At 45.4% G+C, this 24,429-nt stretch overlaps 1 protein-coding gene across 1 annotated transcript in view; it reads left to right on the top strand.

Moving 5' to 3' along the window:
• olfm1b (olfactomedin 1b) overlaps positions 1-2,507 on the top strand; it is a 255,548-nt gene extending 253,041 nt beyond the window's left edge. The window contains exon 11 of the mRNA XM_060934849.1: positions 2,411-2,507. Within this exon, the coding sequence (XP_060790832.1) occupies positions 2,411-2,507 (97 nt within the window). The remainder of the gene's footprint in view (positions 1-2,410) is intronic.
• The last annotated feature ends 21,922 nt before the right edge of the window (positions 2,508-24,429 follow it).

The raw sequence follows: 24,429 nt of genomic DNA, 5'->3' as shown, positions 1-24,429 counted from the left end.
GTGCGCTTTTTGTTCACAATGCGCAGATTAGGCAAACCGTACTGTTGATTTTTAGCGAACCGTACTGAGACCACCTCCTGAGGTGGTCTCAGTTCGGTTTGCTTTAAAGGGGTCTGGGTACGGTTGGAGTGTTCACATATGCGCAAAAAATGCTGAGTCATCAATCTGAGTTCGGTTACATGGCTGAAAGGGACCAAGTGTGAAAACACCCTAAATCAAGCCTACACTCCCACCTCTGAAAAGGTCACTGCATATTATCTCAAATTAGAAGAGGCTACAGGGTTTAAAAAATTATCTTACTAGAATGTACTAGCTTTCATGTTCACCAGCAAGCAGAAGCTGGACATTTCCCCCAAATATTTAAAGTCTGGTGTATGGGAGCAGTTCAGCTTGCCAGTAAGTTAAAATACTGACCATCATTCTACATTTCAGTATGTAGAATCCACCAAATATGTATACAATACACAGCTTCTAGCAACCCAAACATATGACTAAAGTGGCATGCACACATACAAGCCCTAGCATACATGCACAAGCAAACACTCTGCTGTGTTCAGGCAGCCTATCCTCACTGATTCACACTGTGCTAAAGAAATCATTACAACATTTGGAAAGTTCATATTTGGTAGTAGGGAAATACTGGGGAAAGACGGATTCAAAAACACATCTAGGGCTATGGAGAGCTATGTGACTCTGTGTGGTAGAAAAAAGAATTTAACATGCTGGAACCCAGAACCTGAAGTAAACAGAAGAAATGGGTTTTATTCAGTCTTGCAAGATAGGGCTGTCACTAGAAAAGAGAAGAGCACATCTCATCCCTTTTGTGCTTGCTTTATAACCTGAATATGTGAAAACCTTGAAGCTAGGTGAGTGCATGCAAACATTATCTAACACCGGTGTTCTCAACTTTTTCTGCTTTGAGGTCCACCTATTCATACTTGTAACAAGTTGGGGCCCATTAAAAAAGATCCCCAATTATTTTGGCTAATTTATTATATTAGAATCTAATAGTTTACTGTAAAGTATATTAATGTAATGTAACATCAGTCCCTTTTACAGATGGGAGCCCAGGAACTATATAAATGCAATAAAAACAAACTGTTTTTAATTGTAGGTATTGTATTTAAAACTGCATGGATAAAACCATGCATGCAAGGGCGTTCTCAGTCAAAAGGGATTAATGATCCAAAAGTGGAGTCTGGTTGATTAACACAAGAACTTATTGCCATGTTTGTGTACAGAAAACAAGCAAGTTATTAAAACCAAAATGCACACTCAAAAGAAGTTGATATAGAAACTACTCAATGGGTCGATCCTGACACACTAACAAAGATTTTTTTTCCTATGAGTTGAAAAATTATCCATGCGTTGAGTTCCCTGACATCTCAAACTACCTGGTGCTGTAGACCTCGTTCTACATGAATGAACAGATGAAAACCTGGAAGAGCATGGAGAAGTACAACTTTTTATATGGCTGGGTTAAAGATCTGGTGATTAGGACACTACAAAATAGATGGCGGTAGATGGATCTAAATGCAGGAAGATTGTTTAGTTGCAGGTGTGATATTTCCAAAAGCAAAGCAGAATATTTAAACAGCGTCATAAACATGGCTAGAAACAAATGTAACCATGATGATTCTTTGCAAAGCCTCTGTGAAAACAGCTTCCGTATTTGTGTGTGCTGATTGCACTCAAATCAGTATCAGGTGTTTCCCATAATGACTGGGTCCCAAGCTGTGCCAGACTCGAGCACACAAAGGTGTGACAGTCAAGTGTTCACCTACTGTGTGACAACTTTTAGCTCACATGTATATCTCCACCAAAATGCCTCATTTTCATTGATAACCCATTGCAAAGCATTGCGAGCTGTAGTGTGACCGTAGCTTAATAAGGCAGATGTGACGTCAGCTGCAACCCAGTAATTGTACTCTACTACAAGTAAAAAATTAAGTTGGAAAAAAAATTGGGCCATGGCCCAGTGGTTGAGAAGCACTGATCTAACAGATACCGAATGAATACAACCAGTCTCATCATGTACACACACACAAGGACAAAATTTTTCTGCTTAGATGGTGGAAATTAAATGTTTAAACTTAGACATTTCAAATCTTCTTAAACACTTAAAATTTTCTATTACACTTCTCCCCTTTTATCGATTCTTCAATAACATACTGCATACCAAGCTAACCATGTCAACTACCAAGTTAACTACAAAACTTCTCCTAACCACATCTATCTCTACCCTTCCCTTTAGGCTTCAGGTAGAAATTTAATTTATAGGAGAATGAAAACTAAGCATATTATGGTTTTAGTGAGACATAGGCATCTCTAGAACATGGCATTCTTTAGATAGGAAAAGCAATGTGTGGTGCTGCTAAATTTAAATATTATCTGACAATTTCTCTTTTAGGTCCTCATCATCCATGGGGACTATGGTCCAAATGGAGGATCATAGTCCCCGTGAGGTGACAAAGGCCAGTCTGGAAGCTCATCTGGGTCTACCTTAACCAGTTCGTAACCACGTAGATATGCTGACATTATTTATCATAGCAGTGAGACCTTGCATCAAACCTGGTGCACAGAAACAAATCAACAATAATATCAGAACAACAGAAATACACATAGAAACATATGCTGTCCATTTCCTGAACAAAATCCGTACAACCACCCCCAGTTATAGTCTCCATGCTCGTCCAAGCACAACTGGTGTGCTACATCTCTCATTTGGCTGATTGCTTGAGTGATGTTGCCATGCTCTCCATTGTTGGCTAGAATGTATGTGCAGCACTCATCTCCCATCACTGCACATACACCTCTCTCTTTGGCCAGGAGAATGGCCTGGGCCAGTCTGTTCTGGGTTGTAATAAGTTGCACTGCAATTAATTCTTCCTGCACCCCTTCTAGGGCCAGCACTGTCTCATGTATGAACATAGCAAGGCGATAGTGGGTTACTTCTAACTGGTTCCAGACTTGGGTCAAACCGTATTGAGGGAAGGCTGCATGTAGGAATTTTTCCCACTTAGGCTCTTAATTGATGTTCAGGTGGGGGGGAACTTGTCATCTTGCACTGACTTCCTGTGTTGTTGGCTCTGTTTAGGTGTCGTCCCTGCTCGAACTGTTGTAGATGTTAGTAGTTGAGTAAAGGCAGGTGCACACACACACACACACACACACACACCTGTCCAGTCACTGGGGAGGTAATAGTAGGCCTGGCTTCCACATACCCAGTCTGGGAGGTATCTTGTGCTGAATTGGTGGAAGATCCTCCCCGGATGTCACAGGGTGCAATTGCTCTGGTGACACTTGCATGTTTTGTTATAGGCATCATACATGATCTAGCAGAGCGAGCTTGGGATTTTCCCTAGTGGGATGCCACCATCTTCACTGTGTATGCACACAGAATACTGTTTTCTTGGAGAATTCACAATGATGTTGGCATCCTATTCCCCAGAGAAACTCCTATTCAGCTCATATGGGGCTTGCTCTTTATTAAATCAGAATGAGTGTGTAAGACTAGTATAATTATAATATCTATTCTGGTATATATTATTCCATCCCTGAACCATTATGTTCACATATGTCATTGCCTGTAGAGTGTCATTCTCTTTGCTCTCCACAGGTTTGAAAGGGAAAGGTTGGTGTGTAGATGTAGGTAGGACTGTACACACCACACAGTCCCTTGTCACATTCAGAGCTGTCACTGTGAAGTTTGTGTATTTCCAGAATTCATTCCTCTGTATTGGGACCGGGTGTGGACCAATGCTTGTGTCAGATGAGGTGATGACAAATGACAGGACGCATGTAAGTTTGTTGGTGCTCCAAGTGCAGGCATGCCCTTTGCACTCTTCCCACCTCATGGAGACTCGGGGACACTATTCCATCACCAAATCCTTCCTTCACTCACTGTTTTCCTTGTTCTCTTCTTTCCCTTCAGGTTTGGGCATTGGTGCTCATTTGCAGTGGCTGGTGTGTATCCATGTGGTTCTCTTGCTGACCTTAACAGCCGTCTGTGCCATCAGGAGGATCTGGTATGGACCAAGCCACCTGGGGTGTCTCTAGCTTTTATGTCAGCAGTCCTTCACCACTACCCAGTTGCTGGGCTACAGATCATGAAGTGCACCTGTTGCAGGCTGCGGAAGAGCATTTTTCACCTGCTTGTGGGTGGCACACAAAACAGAAGATAGTTCTGCACAATAATGCAACATTTCATCTTCACACAAAATTGTTGTTAGGCATGGCATCAGGTTTGGCCCTATTCTAGTGTTTGTCAGTCTGCCAAACAGTACCTCAAATAGGCTAAGTTTGTTTTTTGGTCTTACCTGCATGCGCATATGGAAAAGAACAATAGGGAGGGCTTTTATCCAATTTAGTCCTGTTTTTGCCCAACATTTAGACAATTTGTTTTTTAGAGTGCCATTTTCTCTTTCTACTGCACCCCTGCTTGCAGGATGGTATGCACAATGCTGTCTTAAGCCTATACCCAGCATCTTTCCTACCTATTTGAGGGCTTGGTTGACAAATGGGGTCCCGTTATCGCTACTTATTTTCTGTGGAATACCCCACCTCGGAATTATTTCAGACAGCAGGGCCTTTTGCTACTGCATCTTGTTTGAATGTAGGAAAAGCTTCTACCCACTTAGAAAACATGTCTATTATAACAAGACAATATTTCTTCCCTTCAGCAGGTGTCATTTCAGTGAAGCACCATGGTATAATGATTACACTTGCACTTTAAAAAAGACCACTAGAAAATTAGAATGGAAATGGCATCAAACAAAATTGGTAGCATTTATTGAAGGAGAGCTTCCTGAAGTATAGAAAAGCTCTTAGTGCTGCTAGATCAACATATCTCTCCACCAGAGTAGAGGATAACAAAAATAATCCTAGATTCCTATTTAATACTGTAGCAAAATTAACTAGTAAAAAGACCACTATAGACACATGCACACCTGCAATATGTAGTAGCAACAACTTCATGAATTTTTTCAGTGACAAAATTGAAAATATTCGACAAAAAATTCAAACTACTAATTTAAGGCCAGACAATTTAAGTAACCCTGTAGTTAACAATATAAATGTATCAGATCAGCAATTACGTAGAATGTTTAGTCCCCTTAGAGAAATAACCTAATTTCATTAATCTCCATATCAAAATCCTCAACTTGTGTACTAGATCCCTTACCTACACAACTCTTCAAACAGATAATACCAGAAGCAATTGAACCTTTTTTAAAAAATAATAAATTCTTCCCTTAGAATTGGCTATGTACAAAATGAGCTCCTTTAAATGAGCAGTTATCAAACCCCTGATTCTAATTGCTGCACCTAACCCTTCTGTTTGATGGCATAGGAGCAAATAGATTGTGGGAGGAATCATCCACAATGCTGGAGACTGTGCAGATGCTGCATGAGTGGAAAATGTCCTGAATAGGGGGTAGAGGCGTGCCGATGGTACGTTCAGCTGGTTGGTCTCCTCTGTAGAGTCCTGTGATTGGAGATGTTGCAATTTCCTAACCAGACAATGATGCAGCTGGTCAGATTTTATGGTTCTGCTGTGCAAAATGGTAAGGATGGGTGAAGGGATATTCACCTTCTTTAGGTGCCACAGGAAGTGCAGATGCTGCTTGGCAGTCTTGGCCAGGGAGCTGATGTTGTTTATCCAGGTGAGCTCTTCCATGATGTGAACACCAAGGAACTTGGTGCTCATCACTCTCTCATCTGTGGAGCCATTTATGCAGTGGACAGAGATCAGTTCAGGACTTCTTGAAGTCAGCAGTGTGTCTTGTCACTGATGAGGTTGACTACTGTGGTGTTTTCAGCAAACTTGACAATGTGGTTTGAACTGAATTGGGCAGTGCAGTCATGGGTTAGCAGCATGAACAGCAGCGAGTTGATCATGCATCTCTGGGGTGTACTAGTGCTCAGTGTATGGGTGATGGAGGTCTTACTGCTGCCCAACCGACTGCGGTCTCCCAGTGAGGAAGTCCAGGATCCAGTTACAGAGTAAAGTACTGAAACCAAGCAGGTCCAGTTTATCAGTCAGCTGCTGGGCAGTGGTACTGAATGCTGAACTGAAGTCTATAAATAGCATTCTGATACAGTACATGCATTCTTCTTGTTGAGGTGGGTTAGTGCCAGTGGAAGAGTATGAATCCTCTGTGGGGCGGTTGGAGCTATATGCAAACTAGAGAGGGTTCAATGTAGCGTGGACTCAGGTTCTGATGTGACTCATGACCAGCCTCTCAAAGCACTTCATCATGATTGGTGTGAGTGTTCTGGGGAGGTAGTAATTGAGGGCCTGGTTGTCAGAGAGAGGGGTGGATTACCTCTGTGCAGGTTTTAGTGCTTCAAAACATGCATAGAATGAGTTGAGTGTATCTGTGAAGAAGGAATCAGTGCCAGTGTTACTGACACATGGTGGAATCTTGTAGTCCATGATGGCCTGCATACCTTGCAACATGTGGTGTGCATATTTAGTGTTGTTGAAGCAACTGGAGATTTTCTTTGCGTGATTGCACTTCACTAGCTTGATACCACAGGACAAGTTTGTTCCCACCATGCACTGCCTCATCTACTGCTCTAAATAATTAATGTAGACAGTCACTGTCTCTGCAAATTCCCTTACATAGGGAATTCCCTTACTACCCCCAGGCTGCCACTGGTTCACGTCTTAATCCTTGCTCAAATGGATCAGTGCCTCTTGTGGCTGTAGAGGCCTATGCAGGAGTGACAGTTTCTGTCACATAGGTCACATAGTATGTAGATGGTCTCTGGTCTGTGGGAGTTGTTGCTCTCCTGACTGTGTGCTCACTTTTCTGTTGCAGCGTTCATCAGCTTCTCTTCCCCTATCTTGAGGTGTTGATTCAGGGTGCTCCTCCACCTTGTGCGGTTGGCTGCAAGGTCCTCCCAGGTCTTGATGTTGATGTCAAGTGCTCACATGTCTCTCTTGCAAACATCCTTGTATTGCAGCTGTGAGCTCCCTGAGCTTCGCCTTCTGGCTGCCAGTTCTCCATAGAGGAGGTCTTCTGGGATGTGCCCATCTTTCATGCGGTGCATATGGCCCAGCCAACGCAATCTGCGTTGCCTGAGGAGGGTGTACATGCTGGGAAGGCCAGCTAGGGACAAGACCTCAGTGCTGGGCACTTTGTCTTGCCATGATATGTCCAGGATGCAGTGGATACTTCGCAGATGGAAGACGTTGAGTCTTTTTCCTGCCTGGCATATGTGGTACAAGTCTTGCTGCCATACAGCAGTGTGCTGATAATGCAGGCATTGTACAGTGTCATCTTGGTCTTTTTTTTTTAAGATTTTTTTTGGGCTTTTCCCACCTTTATTGGATAGGACAGTGTAGAGACAGGAAATGAGCGGGAGAGAGACAGGGAGGGATCGGGAAATGACCTCGGGTCGGAATCGAACCCGGGTCCCCGGATTTATGGTATGGCACCTTATCCACCTGAGCCACGACGCCCCCCCATCTTGGTCTTTTTGGTCAGCTTGGGGTTTGTCCACACTCTAGTGGTGAGGCGTGCGAGTGTTGTAGCTACCTTCCCAATCCTCTTGTCAATCTTGGTGTCCAAGGAGAGGTTGCCAGTGATGGTGGAGCCAAGGTATGTAAACTGGTAGACTGCATCAGGCTCATAGTAGTTGATGGTAATGACAAGCAGTTCCACTGTATCTTGCCCCAGGACGTTAGTCTTCTTCAGACTGATGGTCAGGCCAAAGTCTTTACAAGCCTGAGAGAATCTGTCCATCAGCAACTGCAGTTCACGCTGTGTGTGGGTTGCAACTGCTGCATCATTGGCAAACAGCATGTCTCTGATAAGGGCTACACAAACCTTTGTCTTCATTCTGAGGTGGGCGAGATTGAAGATCCTGCCATATGACCTGGTCCGCAGGTAGATTCCCTCTGTTGCTGTGCCGAAGGCGTGATTTAGCAGAACAGCAAAGAAAATCCAAAAGAGTGTTGGAGCGAGGACGCAGCTTTGTTTCACTCTGCTGCATGTCAAAAGGCACTGAAGAGCTGCCATTGAACTGTACTGTCCCCTTCATGTTGGAGTGAAAGGATTCAATCAGGCTCTGCAGATTTGGTTGGCAGATGATCTTTGGAAGAATCTTGAAAAGGCCGTCTCTGCTGACCAGGTTGAAGGCTTTAGTGAGGTCGATAAAAGCAACGTACGGGGCATCCACTGTTCTCTACATTTCTCCTAGAGTTAATGGAGGGAGAAGACCATGTCCACTGTTGACCTATCGGCGCGAAATCCGCACTGTGACTCTGGGTAAACACGTTCGGCCAGCTTCTACAAACAAAGCAAGATGACCCGAGCGAATACCTTGCCTACAATGCTGACCAGGGAAATGCCTCTGTAGTTGTTGCAGTCACTTTTGTCACCCTTGTTCTTATAAACCCTTGTTCTTAGCATCCCTCATGTCTTGCAGTACAGCTCTTTCTTGCCAGCACTAACATAGGACATCGTGTAAAGGAAGGAGGGCAGTCTTGCAATGCTTAATCAGGTCTGGGGGGATCCTGTCACTGCCTGGGGCTTTGCCTATGGCCAAGTTGTCAATGGCCTTGCTGAGATCTTCTACGGTTGGCTCTATGTCTAATTCTCCCATGACTGGCAGGCACTCGACAGTATCAAGCGCTAAAGTGGTCACGTAGTTCTCTCTGGAGTAGAGGTCGGAATAGTGTTCCACCCATCTCTCCATCTGCTGGCTTTTATCTGTGATTACTTCCCCAGTGGAGGACTTGAGGGGGGTTGTCTTGCTCTGGCCTAGTCTGAGGGCCTTCTTGAAGCCATTGTGCATTCCTCTGATGTTGCCTATTGCAGAGGCCATCTGGATGGACTTGCTTAGCTCTGTCCAGTATTCATTGGTGCAGCTTCTAGCAGTCTGCTGGACCTTGCTTTTGGCAGCCCATAAAATCTGCAGGTTCTTCTCGGTTGGTGACTGCTTGTGCTCTGCAAGTGCAGTGCATTTGGCCTCAATGACAGGTGTCATCTCAGTCAACTTAGCTTCAAACCAGTCGTGAGGCTTTGAGGTCTTCTTCCCAAAGGTGGCCAAGGCTGTGTGGTGCATTGTGTCTCATAGGGTTTCCCACTTCACTGTGGCAGAGTTTCCAGGCTGCAGCTTGCCAAGCTCTTTCTCAAAGGCCATTGCAAATGGTTTTGTAAGGTCTGGCTGGGACATCCTGCTGACATCAATGCGTGGGTTCCCCTGTTTGTTTGAGCGGTGGAACTTCTTTGGCAGCAGTCTGATTTTGCAGCACAGCAAGGAGTGGTCTGTGTCATAGTCCGCACTGTGATAAGAGCGTGTGTGTGGACATTCTTGATGGAGGCACATCTGACCAGAGGCGGACAGTAACAAAGTACTTTTTTTTCATAATTTATTTATTGATTTTCCATATTAATGAACATACATTCACAAACACAACAATACAACACTCAAAAACAGAAACCCCTCAACCCCCCACCCCACCCACACTCCAATAGGATCTATGGTAAATAAAGGGGTCATAAAGGTGGTGGCCTCAGTCATTGTCCAGACATTTAAATATTTAAGTTGTTCATGAAGGTTAGGAAAGCAGACCACATCTCATAAAAGTCTTCAACTTTTTCTCTTGCCATGTAGGTCAGTTTTTCCAGTGTCAAATTAGATGACAGTTCTGTAATCCATTGAGCAGAGGTAGGTCCCTGAATCTCCTTCCATCTTAAGGCAATTACATGTTTAGCTTGTAACAGACAGAAATTAATTAGTTTATGTTCCTTTACAGTCGCTGGGAAATCTTCAGGATATATGTGCAACAAGCATATCTTAGCTTCAACTGGAATAACCCTTTCTGTCAGCTTAGAGATTAAGTCAAGAACCTCTTTCCAGAATACTTGCAGTTTTGTACAGCTCCACATACAATGTAGCAGGGTACCAACTTCATCCATACATTTGATGCAGCAGTCAGGAATATTTGGATCAAAGTGGTGCAATTTAACAGGAGTGATATAAGTCCTAAGCAACCATTTATACTGTAGGAGTTTGCATCTTGTATTTATAGTTTGAGTTTGGGCCAGAAGACATGTCTCCTCCCAGTCCTCTACACTGATGTCTGTCTGAAGATCATTTTCCCATGCAGATAGATAAGAAAGAGAGTTTTCTTTAGAACCTGCTAATAGCAAACCATAAAAGACAGATATTTGACCCCTGCCATGTAAGTGGTTTACCATGGATTGTTCAATGGCGGATAATGAGGGTTCTGAGGTGGTTTTAATTTGGGAGTATATGAAGCTTCTTAATTGCATGTACTTAAAGTGATGTTCCCCAGGTAGGTCAAATTTATCCTTTAATTGTGCGAATGACATAAGGGTACCTTCTTCATAAAGATCCTTTATTTTGCTTAGTCCTTTCTCAATTCCAGTGTCTAAATCCCATGTCGTGCCTCCCAGGAGTGAAGTTTTAATTTCCCCATAATGGTGTGAAACAAGAAAGTTTGGGGGTGTCATTTAAAAAGGTGTGGGCTGCATGCCATATTGTCAGAGTGTTTTTGAGGAATGGATTTTGTGTGCGTTTTCCAAGTGATTTAGTTTGTGACGAATAAAAGTACAGACATAGTGGAAGCTCTATTGTATCATTTTCTATGTTCACCCAAGCTGGAACCTCTGTGGTATGGAAGTAATATATGGCTGCCCGGAGTTGGGCTGCCCAGTAATAGAGCTTCAAATCAAGCAGTTTAAGCCTGCCACGTTCATAAGGCAGGTAAAGGAGAGAAAGACGCAGTCTAGGGCGTTTGTTGTTCCATATGAAGCAGGTGAAGTTTTTCTTAATAGTGGAAAAAAAGAGGCTGGCAGTGGAAGTGGAATTGCCTGAAAAAGATATAAAAACTTGGGCAGGACAGACATCTTAATAATGTTTATATGTCCTATCATAGAGATGGGCATTAAACTCCATTTCTCTAGAGATTCTCCTATGGCTTTAACCAGTGGGTTATAAGTGATTGGTATTATGTCTTTAATGACAAGTGATATTTTAATGCCAAGGTAAGTAAATCCTTCTAGAGTATTAGTAAACTGAGTATGGATCTGGGGACCTTCTCTCTCTTCCCTGTTCAGTATTAGCAAAGCACTTTTTTATTGTTGTTTTTGTAACCTGAGAATTGTCTGAATATTTTCAGCAGATGGCTGAGAGCTGTGAGTGAGGTTCCTAGCTTTGTTAAAAATAAAACAATATCATCCGCAAAAAGAGACAAACGGTGTTCTGTCTTACCCATAGTCATGCCTGTAATGTCAGATGACTGACGGATTGCCATGGCCAAAGGTTCGACAGCAAATAAAAATAGAGGGCTCATTGGACAGCCTTGGCACGTAGATCTACTGAGATTAAAAGGTTTAGAAATTTGGTTATTGGTCGCAATTTCTGCTACCGGATCAGTATATAATAATTGAATCCATTTGTGGCAGTTCGTAGGAGGGGGAGGAGCACAGAAAGATGGCAGGCCAGAATAAAGTTCCATACTTCAATTTATTTGTTCTTTTCAGAGACAAATATATTCCCTGTCACACAGAACACACAAGTTGGCTGGTTCAGGAGAGAGCTGCCTTCCTCTGCTCTCTCTTTATATAGGGCGCGGTCCCTGGGAAGACACACAAACACAGGTTAATTGACATCAGGTGTAGTGATTCTGCCACTTACCTTCCCTGACTCCGCCCTCCTGTCACAGACCGGCGCTTGACCACGCCCCCGCTGCCACATACCCCCACTGCCCGACTCAGGCCGGGCAGCCGTCCGGCCTGCAGCCGACTCCCCCCCCCCCCCTTGACGGGAGAGAAAGTCCGCCACAACCATCTGCGCCCCCGGCCTGTGGATCACCTTGAAATTAAAGGGTTGGAGTGCCAGATACCAACGGGTGATCCGCGCGTTGGCATCCTTCATGCGGTGGAGCCACTGGAGGGGCATGTGGTCTGAACAGAGGGTTAAAGGGCGTCCCAGCAGGTAGTAGCGGAGGGCAAGAACCGCCAACTTGATCGCGAGGCACTCCTTTTCTATCATGCTGTAGCGCCCCTCGCATACCGACAGCTTTCTGCTGATGTACAGCACGGGACGATCCTCCCCCTCCACCTCCTGGGACAACACAGCCCCCAGCCTTCTGTCCGACGCATCTGTCTGTAACATAAAAGGGAGAGAAAAGTCAGGGGAGTGTAATAGTGGCCCCCTGCACAGTGCAGCCTTTACTTCAGAGAAAGCCCGCTGGCATTGCTCCGTCCACTGGACCGGATCTGGTGCCCCCTTTTAGTGAGATCAGTCAGCGGGCTGGTCACGTCCGAATAATTAGGTATAAACCTACGATAGTAGCCAGCCCCAGGAACTGTCTCACCCCCTTTTTGGTCTTGGGCCTCGGGCAGGCCGCAATTGCTGCTGTCTTATTAATTTGGGGATGCACCTGCCCGTTGCCCAAGTGGAAGCCCAGATACCGTACTTCCACCCACCCAATCGCACACTTCTTTGGGTTGGCCATGAGATCCGCTCGCCTCAGCGACTTAAGGACGGCCCTCAGGTGTTGTAAGTGCCGCTGCCAATCATTACTATAAATAATGATATTGTCGAGGTATGCGGCCGCATAGGTGGCATGGGGGCAGAGGACCCTGTCCATAAGCCGCTGAAATGTAGCGGGCGCCCCAAACAGCCCAAAAGGAAGTGTGACAAACTGGTGTAAGCCGAACGGTGTGGAAAAGGCCGTTTTTTCTCGGGATAATGGAGTCAAGGGGATCTGCCAATAACCCTTTGTCAAATCCAGCGTCGAGTAAAAGCGAGCCGTGCCTAGCCAATCGAGCAACTCATCAATACGAGGCATTGGGTACGCGTCAAATTTAGACACCGCTTTGACATTTCTGTAGTCCACACAGAACCGGACCGACCCGTCGGCCTTGGGAACCAAGACCACTGGGCTGCTCCAGTCACTGTGGGACTCCTCGACGATGCCCATCTCGAGCATGGCCTCGAGTTCTTCCCGAACCACTTTTTTCTTGTGTTTGGGTAGCCTGTAAGGGCGGCTATGCACTACCACCCCCGGGGGCGTCTCAATGTGGTGCTCTATAAGGTCGGTGTGGCCGGGCAGGGGCGAGAACACGTCCAAAAACTCGATCTGCAACTGGGCGACCTCCATGAGTTGGGTCAGGGAGAGGTGGTCTCCACAGGGGACCGGAGAGGTATGCAATGCCAGTGCGCCCTTTTGAACCTCCGGCCCCAGCTCCGCCTTCTCTGGAACCACCGACACCAACGCTACGGGGACCTCCTCGTTCCAGAGTTTGAGTAGATTGAGGTGGTAAATCTGTAGCGCCCCACCCCTGTCCGTCCGCCTCACCTCATAGTCGACGTCCCCGACTCGCCATGTGACCTCAAAGGGTCCTTGCCACTTGGCGATCAATTTGGAGCTCGATGTGGGCAACAGTACGAGTACTCGATCTCCCGGTGCGAACTCCCTAAGGCACATACCCGTCGTACAGGCGGGTTTGCCGTTCTTGGGCCTGCCGCAAATTCTCCTGGGTTAGGTGTGTGAGTGTGTGGAGTTTTGCACGCAGGTCAATAACGCATTGAATTTCATTTTTACTTGGTGAAGGTCCCTCCTCCCAATTTTCTTGCAGCACATCTAAAATGCTGTGCGGCTTACGCTCGTATAACAATTCAAATGGGGAGAACCCTGTGGAGGCTTGGGGAACCTCTCGCACTGCAAGTAACAAGGGTTCGAGCCATTTATCCCAGTTATGTGCGTCTTCACTTACGAATTTTTTAATTATATTCTTGAGGGTGCGATTGAACTGTTCAACTAAACTGTCCGTTTGTGGGTGATACACGCTGGTGCGGATCGGCTTAATACCTAATAGCCCATACAGTTTGCTCAGTGTTCGTGACATAAACGAGGTGCCTTGGTCAGTCAGAATCTCTTTCGGGATTCCAACTCGGGAGATGACGCGGAAGAGTGCCTCCGCAATACTGCATGCTGAGATATTGCGAAGAGGCACCGCTTCCGGGTATCGCGTTGCATAGTCCACCAGAACTAAAATAAAGCGGTACCCTCGTGTTGACCGATCTAATGGCCCGACGAGAACCATCCCAATTCTTTCGAACGGGGTCTCGATTAATGGTAGGGGGCGCAAAGGCACTTTTGGAATGGCCGCTGGATTTACTAACTGGCATTCGCGGCACGCTGTACACCACCTACAGACATCGCCGCGAATCCCTGTCCAATAGAATCGGGCCATTATTCGGGCTAATGTCTTATCCTGCCCCAAGTGTCCAGCCATGGGATTAAAGTGAGCCGCCTGGAATACCAATTCCCGGCGGCTTTTTGGAATCAAAAGCTGTGTGATTTGCTCTTTCGTCTGAGTGTCCTGCGTCACTCGGTATAATCTATCTTTCATAATAGAAAAATAGGGGAAGGACGGGGTGGCGTTCAGCGGGAGCGTTTGACCATTGTGGGTGCAATCAGTTAATTATTGATATTAAGTGATCAATCTCGTTAAATCAGTCTCATTAAATTTTAAAGGTTAATAATTGAAACGAATCAATCCCATTGAATCGTTTACTTTGACTCATTTGAATTGAATCATACCATAGAATCAGTCTCATTTGAAGTGAATCATTCAGTGAATCGTTCAGTGAATCGTTTAGTGAATCATTTAGTGAATCATTCAATGAATCATTTAGTGAATCATTTAGTGAATCATACCATTAATCCTGGTGCTTAATAATAAATTACCAAACAGCTAAATTATGGTATATTTCCAAATTATTACGATCACTTACCACATTACATAACTTTTATATGCACCCTTTTGAATTCGAGGGAGATTGGGGACTTCATATATATTGTTCACACAAACAAACACAGTTTGTTTAATAAATGAATTTATTATACAAAGATAAAAATAATAAATCAATATATACAAGCAGTGAGAGGTGTGTGTGTGTGTGTGTGTGTGTGTGTGTGTGTGTGTGTGAAGGACTTGACCATGTGTTTAGCCTCGTGTAGCTAACTACACGTGGTGGACGCCTAGCTTGTTGCTAGCTAAAACAAAAGTATGTTATCTAAATAGAACAAAGGATTAGCTCTGTTGCTAACGTGTGCTTGTGTGTGTGTGTATGGGCTTGGTGTGCGTCCTTATGCGACTTCTTTTGCTCTCCTGAGTACTCACTGTCTGAGCTACTCTGGAATCGCTCCCGCTTCGCACGAGATGCGTGGTCTGATTCATCTGAAGATGGATCAGGGAAACTGAAGCGCACTGACCTAGGTGTGCTACAGGCCTGGGCTCAGGATGAGCGCAGGGCGGCTCCATCCTGGCTAGATGACGACGGAGTCGAGTAGCGAGTTGATGGAGTTTGGCGGGGTGTCTGGTCCTCGACCAGATCATTTACGGTGTCCGGTTCGGACGCCTCTTCCCGCTCTGAGCTTTGGCGCATTGTTGGGGGTCTTTCACGCCCCTCGCGCTGCTCTTGGGGGGTCTGCTCCTGGGCAGCCCTCTTAGGAACCATTTCGGCTTTCTCTAGCCGTTCGGTGCAATCATCAAGGGAGGTCTTCAAGAGCTCACGCTCCCTATGTAAATCATTATTATCGGCTGTCAGCTTGGCGTTGCTGGTGGTCAGCCTTTCAACCTCTCCGCGAAGGCGTCTGATTTCTGAATCAGCATTTTAGAAGTATGATAGGAATAGCTTACCTAGTGCTGCTTGGACACTAAAAGTTGTTCTTTTTGGATCTCTCATATGTTTGTTTAAGTTATCTAAGTTGTTTTGGTATTCACTCTCACTCGTGTACTTAATGTTTGCCTTTTCGGAGGCAGAGCAGTGAATGAGGTCTGTGATGACCTCAAGGAAAGACACGTCTTGAGCATTGTCTTCCATTTTTGAGACATGAGGGGATGCCATTTTACTTAGGCTGGATACTAGATAATTAATCAAGTTAATTATTAATTTAATCATTATTAATTACCTATGTAATTAATGAATCAGGTTTATTTGGAAATGCTCTCTTATCCTAAGTTAAATAGGTTATGAGTATTTGTGATATGGTTATCACACTACTGTTAACCGTTTTAACACACCTGGGGATATACCTTAGCAGTTGCTGAATCAACTGATAGTTTATTTGTTGTTGAACAATATTCCAGAAGTCAACAAACCAATCTGCCTCACACGGGGCACCAATTTAACTGTGGGTGCAATCAGTTAATTATTGATATTAAGTGATCAATCTCGTTAAATCAGTCTCATTAAATTTTAAAGGTTAATAATTGAAACGAATCAATCCCATTGAATCGTTTACTTTGACTCATTTGAATTGAATCATACCATAGAATCAGTCTCATTTGAAGTGAATCATTCAGTGAATCGTTCAGTGAATCATTTAGTGAATCATTTAGTGAATCATTCAATGAATCATTTAGTGAATCATTTAGTGAATCATACCATTAATCCTGGTGCTTAATAATAAATTACCAAACAGCTAAATTATGGTATATTTCCAAATTATTACGATCACTTACCACATTACATAACTTTTATATGCACCCTTTTGAATTCGAGGGAGATTGGGGACTTCATATATATTGTTCACACAAACAAACACAGTTTGTTTAATAAATGAATTTATTATACAAAGATAAAAATAATAAATCAATATATACAAGCAGTGAGGTGTGTGTGTGTGTGTGTGTGTGTGTGTGTGTGTGTGTGTGTGTGAAGGACTTGACCATGTGTTTAGCCTCGTGTAGCTAACTACACGTGGTGGAGGCCTAGCTTGTTGCTAGCTAAAACAAAAGAATGTTATCTAAATAGAACAAAGGATTAGCTCTGTTGCTAATGTGTGCTTGTGTGTGTGTGTGTGTGTGTGTGTGTGTGTGTGTGTATGGCCTAGCTTGTGTGTTTGTTAGGCCTGGTGAGGCCTACTGAGCACGAGGTAGCTAAAGACAAAGGGAAGCTATCTAAAGTGTATCAGGCCTGGTCAGGCCTGTTGAGCACGTGGTTTCTCAGTAACAAAAAGATTCCACACTCATAACGTTACCAAACTCACTGAAACCTTGATAAGGTCAAAATGTATGATAAGGAAATTAGTGTTAGTCAGAATAAGAGAAAGAGAGAAGCATGCGCAGCCTATTAAAACAAATTGAGAGAACACAGAACCAAAATAAATCAACACGCTGCGTGTCTAACAGTGTAACAGATAAACCTGGGTTTAAATTCACACTATTTCAATAAAAGCAAATTCCTAAGATTATCCTAATTATGCCCAAATGCCAAAATCTTACTTAATCCTGCCTTTAGCAAGATATGAAGAACTATTCGCCAGTGTAGTCTCAGGCCTCGCCGTGGGAGCACGTGAGCCGCTCGTGATGGAGGCGTAGAAAACTTTCGGGTCCAGCGGAGCACTTGGGTGGTTCCCGTGGAAAGCAGAGGATTCTTGGTCCGAACCTCAGCGTTCATGAGGAAAAGTCTCTGATCAGAATCAGATGCACAGCGCTTTTGAGTTAAAAAGAATTCAATCGCTTCTTAACTTTTAACTGCCTGGGCTGCAGTCGTGACGTCACTTCTAATACAAGTAAACCGGTTGTAACTCAGGTTGAGTTTAAAGATCACGCGACTCTAGAGTTTACCTTTGCCAAGGGTAAGAAAGAAAATCGCGCTGAGTGATGGATCTTGCAAGAAAGAAGACGTCTTTTTGGCGGAGTGCATCCCTTTATGCATCCAGACTCCTTGAAAACCAGACGCGAGAGACAACATGGCGGAGCTTCCGCTCGGAATTATGCGTGCATGGCAGACTGACGTAGGTGATCCCACCCACGCGTGACGTAGGTCACGCGGAAGTTGCCTGGGAATTGTAGTTCTGACACAAGATGGCGGCATGATACCTACACCATTGATTACTCTCACTTGGTCAAACGCATGCCGCAGAGTCTCATCTCGCGACTGCTCTAATGGGAAATCCGCAAGGGATTCTCCGAGAGAGGGAGGAGGAGCTTGTGGCTCCTCACTCTGATGCGGAGATGACGTAGACGGCTCTGTGACAGCTGCTCCCGCCAAAGTGACACCGGGACCTCCCCCTGCTGAACTATGGCAGGACCCACTCTTCACTAGATGACTCATCAACTCCCCGAATCCCGGCCAATCAGTCCCCAAAATTATCGAGTGGGTGAGGCGAGGATTAACCACCGCCTTTACTATAAATTTTTCCCCTCGGAACAAAATCTGGACCGACACCAACGGGTAGCTGTGAACATCCCCGTGCACACACAACACCTTCACCCCCTGTGCTCCCCCCAATGCCTCGTCTTGCACCAGGCTTTGGTGAATTGAGGTCTGATTACAACCAGAATCCACCAATGCCTGATATGTATCCCCTTGGATACTCACTGGTATGCGATACGCTCTGGCCCGATCAAGGGCAGCTCCTGGCGCGTCGGGGATCCGAACCACCGCGCCCACTTCCATTGCCGAACATTGCTGTTGGAGGTGGCCCGGCTCCCCGCAGCACCAGCAAACCGGCCCGGGCTTCCTCTCTGCACCGGCGCCCTGGGGCACACTCACCTGAGGGGGGGGGGGGGGGGGGGAAGAGACAGACACAGAAGGGAAAAATGGGAGGGCACCGCGGGTGCGACGGGCCGGCTGGGGTGGGGCCGGCCCCTGCGGTGGGGGAACGGGGCATAGACGAGACACAGGAGGAGAGAAGGGGAGAGAGAGGAGAGGAGAGAAGAGGATGTCCACTGTCCTGCCGTTAGAACAGCCGCCAAATGGTCCTCCGCCAACTCGATGGCCTGATCCAGCGACGCCGCACGGTGGCACTGGACCCACTCTGCGGTTCCCTCTGGGAGGCAGCCAATGAAATGCTCCAGCACCACCTGATCGAGGATTCCCTTGGCGTCGTGGTTGTTGGCCCTCAACCACTGCCAGCAGGCGTCCCGGAGCTGCTGGCCAAACGCGAACGGCCGGCCGACTTCCTCCAGCCGCAGAGCGCGGAAGCGCTGTTGCTGTTGTTCGGGGGTGCGCCCCACCCGCTGGAGGACAGCTTGGCGAAGGTCCACGTAGGCCAGCTGGCGGTTGACAGGGAGCTGTAGCGCGGCCAGCTGTGCCTCTCCCGTTAGCAGGGGGAGAAGGCGCGCCGCGCGCTGCTCCATCGGCCACCCCGAGGTCTCCACAACTTGCTCGAAGAGCGTGATGAATGCCTCGGGGTCGTCATGCGGGCCCATCTTGGTTAGGGTGAGGGGGACGGGTCCGCGGTGGGAGCACTGGTGGACCCCGCCGATGCGAGGAGGTGCCGGAATGCCTGACGATCTTCCTGCTGCGCCAGCACCAGGGCCTCGAACCGGTGCTCTTGCTCCTTCCAGAGGGTGACTAGCGCCTAGTGCTGGCTCTGCTGGGCCGTGGCAAGGGCGTGGACCAGGTCTGCGAAGGGGGAGGACTCCATGGGGCTGTTCTTTTCCTGTGCTCCGTCCCGGGTTTCAGCACCACTGTGGCAGTTCGTAGGAGGGGGAGGAGCACAGAAAGATGGCAGGCCAGAATAAAGTTCCATACTTCAATTTATTTGTTCTTTTCAGAGACAAATATATTCCCAGTCACACAGAACACACAAGTTGGCTGGTTCAGGAGAGAGCTGCCTTCCTCTGCTCGCTCTCTCTTTAGGGCGCGGTCCCTGGGAAGACACATAAACACAGGTTAATTGACATCAGGTGTAGTGATTCTGCCACTTACCTTCCCTGACTCTGCCCTCCTGTCACAGACCGGCACTTGACCATGCCCCCGCTGCCACACCATTTAAGATATTTTTCCCCAAAACCAAATCTTTTTAAGGCGTCAAATAGGTAGCTCCACTCGATCCTGTCAAATGCCTTTTCCACATCTAATGACAGGATCGCATGATCTCTGGCATTTTGTTTGGCATATAGAACATTTAGCAGCCTACGTGTGTTGTGAAAAGCTTGTCTGGCCAGTACAAATCCATTCTGGTCATTGGCGATCAGTTTGGGTATTAGTGATTCTATCCACCTGGCCAGAGCCTTACATAGTATCTTGGTATCACAAGACATTAAAGATATGAGTTGATACGATGTTCTGTCTAAGGGACATTTGTCTGGCTTTAAAAGGAGTGAAATTACAGCAGCTCTTAAAGATGGGGGCAAAATTCCTTTTTCATATGACTCATTAAACACCTCTAAGAGATGAGGTAACAATTTTCCTGCAAATGTTTTATATAGTTCTATAGGCAGGCCATCAGGCCCAGGTGCCTTTCCACTGCTCAAGCCTTTCATTGCTTCTGATAATTCTTCAATACACAAACGTTTGCCAAGGTCGGTTTTGGCTTCTTCAGATAATGTTGGAAAGTGGAGTTTATCCAAAAACTCCCTTTGTTTTTCTGCGCTGTTTGATGAGCTGTATTCTGATTTGTACAAACCATAAAACTCTTTGAAAGCAGTGTTTATTTCAGAAGGATCAACCAGGATTTTCCCATCATGTAACTTAATAGAATTAATAGCTCTATCAGTTTGCATCTTTTTCAGCCTCCATGCTAACAGCTTTCCAGCTTTCTCTCCCTGGTCATAGTATGATTGTTTTAGCCACAATAAACTGGAGGCTATTTTATTGGTGGTTAACTCGTTGTTCTGGGATTTCAGCAACATGAGTTCTTGTCGTTTTTCTGGAGTGTCACTATAGTGAAGTTCTTGCTCTAATTTTTTAACTTTTTGTTCGAGTGTTAAGCTGTGAGTAATATTTTTTGGACTGATGCGTAGTATAACTTATTATCTCACCCCTTAAATAGGCCTTGAATGCCTCCCATTTTACTGACGCACTAGTTTGATTTGTATTTAAAGAGAAATACTCATCTATTTTCCCGTCAATAAACTTAACAAAGTCCGGGTACTGGAGCCATTTAGACTGAAAACAAAATCTAGGCAGTGAGGACATTTCATTGGGTAGTTGCATTATCAAGGAGATTGGTGCGTGGTCTGACAGCAGTATACTGTCATACCAACATTTCTCTATTTTTGATAGCAGTCTGTGTGAAATTAAAAAATAATCTATTCTGGAGTATGTCTTATATGTGCTTGAAAAGCATGAATAGTCTCTTTTGTTAGGATTAAGATTTCGCCAAATATCAGTTAAGTTTAGATTAATCATGAATTTTTTGATAATATTCCTTGTTTGTTGATGAGCAGTATCAATACCAGTTGATCGATCCTGTGTTGGGTCTAACACACAATTAAAATCACCGCCAATTATGTATTGACCAGGGTAGGATGATATATAGAGAAAGAGGTTTTGATAAAAAGAAGGGTCATCTCCATGAGGCAGAGGTGGGTAGAGTAGCCAAAAATTGTACTCAAGTAAGAGTATTGTTACTTTAGAATAATATTACGCAAGTAAAAGTAAAAAGTAGTCATCCAATTAATTACTTGAGTAAGAGTAAAAAGTACTAAGTGAAAAAACTACTCAAGTACTGAGTAACTGCTGAGTAACATGTCTGTGAAGATTCTCAATCATCCAGGTCATAGTAAACTGTGGGTGGTAGAAATGGGCAACTGGACTTGCTTGAAAATTCTTGAAAACGTTTCACCTCTCGTCCAAAAGGCTTCCTCAGTTCTGTCTGACTAATACGGAGTATCAGATATTTATCTTCTCCTGGATCAGAATCAGAATCAGAATTCTGATGACCAGCTCATCTAAGGTGTCATTGAGGCATCATGTTGGTGTGGGTCACTGGAGGCTGGGTGTGAACGGCGAGTCATTAGGGTGATCAAAGGATTGCCCGTTAGGGTGATCAATGGCAATCTGACTCTCTCTGTCCTCCTGTGAGTCACCGAATACAACTGGGTCCTGGCGTACACCCAGCCGTCTGGGAAGAGTGTCCAAGACCGCCTTGTAGATGTTTGACAAATGATGTCTTAGACCCCCACCTCTGTTCAGTGATGGCCGTTCCAGGTTGACAAAAATGGCTTCTTTAACTCCTCGCTCATACCAACAATCCTCTCTGGCTAAAATGCGTACGTTACAATCCTGAAATGAGTGTCCTTTGTTGTTAAGATGAATGTAGACAGCCGAGTCCTGGCCTGAGGAGCTGGCTCTCCTGTGTTGGGCCAAGCGCCTGTATAGCGGTTGTTTCGTCTCTCCAATATACGAATCCGTGCAATCATCACTGCACTGAATTGCACACACTACTTTGTCCTGTTTGTGTCTAGGTATTCTGTCCTTAGGGTGGACCAGTTTCTGCTTCAGGGTGTTACTGGGTCTGAAATGTACCAGAATGTTGTGTTTGTAGAAGATCATCCTGAGTTTCTCGGATAGACCAGAAATGTAGGGAATGACAATGTTCTTGCGTTTGTTCTTGTTATCATCCTTGTCAGTTATGTTCCTTCTTATGCTCTTTAGGAAAGCCCAGTTGGGATAACCGCAATTCTGAAGTGCTTTCTTGATATGATTCTGTTCCTTCTCTTTTCCCTCTAATGTTGTAGGAATGTTCTGAGCCCTGTGTTGCAAGGTCCTAATGACCCCCAATTTATGTTCCAGTGGGTGGTGAGAGTCGAAAAGTAGGTACTGGTCTGTGTGTGTGGGTTTCCGGTAGACCTCGATACTAAGGCTTCTGTCTTGTCTAATGTGTACATCACAATCCAAGAAGGCTAGATTATTCCCACTGACATCCTCCCGAGTGAAGTTGATGTTGCTATCTACTGCATTGATGTGTTTCGAGAAAGCTTCCACCTCATGGATTTTGATTTTAACCCAGGTATCATCCACGTATCTAAACCAATGGCTGGGAGCAACTCCTGCAAAAGTGGTCAAAGCTATATGTTCCACTTCCTCCATGTATAAATTGGCCACAATAGGGGACACTGGTGATCCCATGGCGCATCCATGCTTCTGTCTGTAGAAACTTTCATTAAACTGGAAATAAGTGGTAGCCAGGCAGAGGTCAAACAGGGTGCAAATCTGATCCGTGGTGAGTTTCGTTCTATCCAGTAAGGAGCTATCCTGAAGGAGTCGTTTTCTTACAGATCTGACTGCTTCTGTGGTGGGAATGCAGGTGAACAGAGAAGTGACATCGTAGGAAACCATGAATCTGAATCTATTTTGAGGTCTGCAACTTTAGAAGCAAAATCTTGGGAATTTTTGACATGATATGGTGTGTTCCCAACTAGAGGAGCCAAGATGGTGGCTAGGTGTTTAGCAATGTTATATGTGACCGAGTTTATACTGCTGATAATAGGTCTGAGAGGAGCTCCTTCTTTGTGAATTTTGGGGAGTCCATATATGAGAGGCATGGCTTCCCCAGGGTACAATCTGTAGTAAAGAGATCGGTTGATGGCTTGGTCCTTTTCTAGTTGTTGCAAACAGCTAACAACTTTCCTTTTGTAACCACTTGTGGGGTCCCTCCTCAGTGTTTCATAAGTGGTTGTATCACTGAGGAGACTGGTCATCCTGGAGTGGTAGTCCACTGTGTTTAGCACCACTGTGCATCTCCCTCAGTTTAGTCTTGTTCTGGACTTGTACATTTCACCATCGATGCTCTCCAGAACAAGACTAAACTGAGGTTTGAGGATTTGACAGCCCTTCTTCCCAGTGAAGTTTTGGAACGAGTCTCTGATCTCACTGAGAAGGCACAGCTTTCACAACACACCAAAGGTAAGGAACGACAGATGCGCAAATTTCAAAAATTGCTGTCTAAAACCACCTCCTCCGGCAAGACAGAAGGGCTGACTTGGAGGAAGAAATCTGACCAGGCTACACAACAGGACATAGAAGAGAAATGGGTGAAGAACTTATCCGACAGGGTACTCACCCAACCAGAGAGAGAGGTCTTATCCAAGGGTCTTAACTTTGCAGTTTCACCTGAGCAGATACCGGTAGTAGAACTCATCACAGCCACAGAGACAGCCATCAGGAACAACAACCTGACCAACACGGAGTCAGAACAACTTAGACTGAAGATATCAGTTGCTTTATCCAGTGCGAAAGCACCCCCTTCCAACCTCACCAGCCAAGAAAGGAGGGCTCTTACAGTGCTTCAAAGAGACCGGAACATCACCATCCTTCCTGCTGACAAAGGGAGATGCACAGTGGTGCTAAACACAGCGGACTACCACTCCAGGATGACCAGTCTCCTCAGTGATACAACCACTTATGAAACACTGAGGAGGGACCCCACAAGTGGTTACAAAAGGAAAGTTGTTAGCTGTTTGCAACAACTAGAAAAGGACCAAGCCATCAACCGATCTCTTTACTACAGATTGTACCCTGGGGAAGCCATGCCTCTCATATACGGACTCCCCAAGATTCACAAAGAAGGAGCTCCTCTCAGACCTATTATCAGCAGTATAAACTCGGTCACTGTTGCGGCAACCTGCCACAAGGAGTGCCTGAACGCAGGCTCACATGATTGACAGCTGCCTCCGCCACTTCCTGCTACGC

This window comes from Neoarius graeffei, chromosome 12 (assembly GCF_027579695.1).
Source record: "Neoarius graeffei isolate fNeoGra1 chromosome 12, fNeoGra1.pri, whole genome shotgun sequence".
Classification (NCBI taxonomy): domain Eukaryota; kingdom Metazoa; phylum Chordata; class Actinopteri; order Siluriformes; family Ariidae; genus Neoarius; species Neoarius graeffei.
Note: the sequence above shows the minus strand (reverse complement) of the source record. Positions and strands in the feature narration are given on the sequence as shown.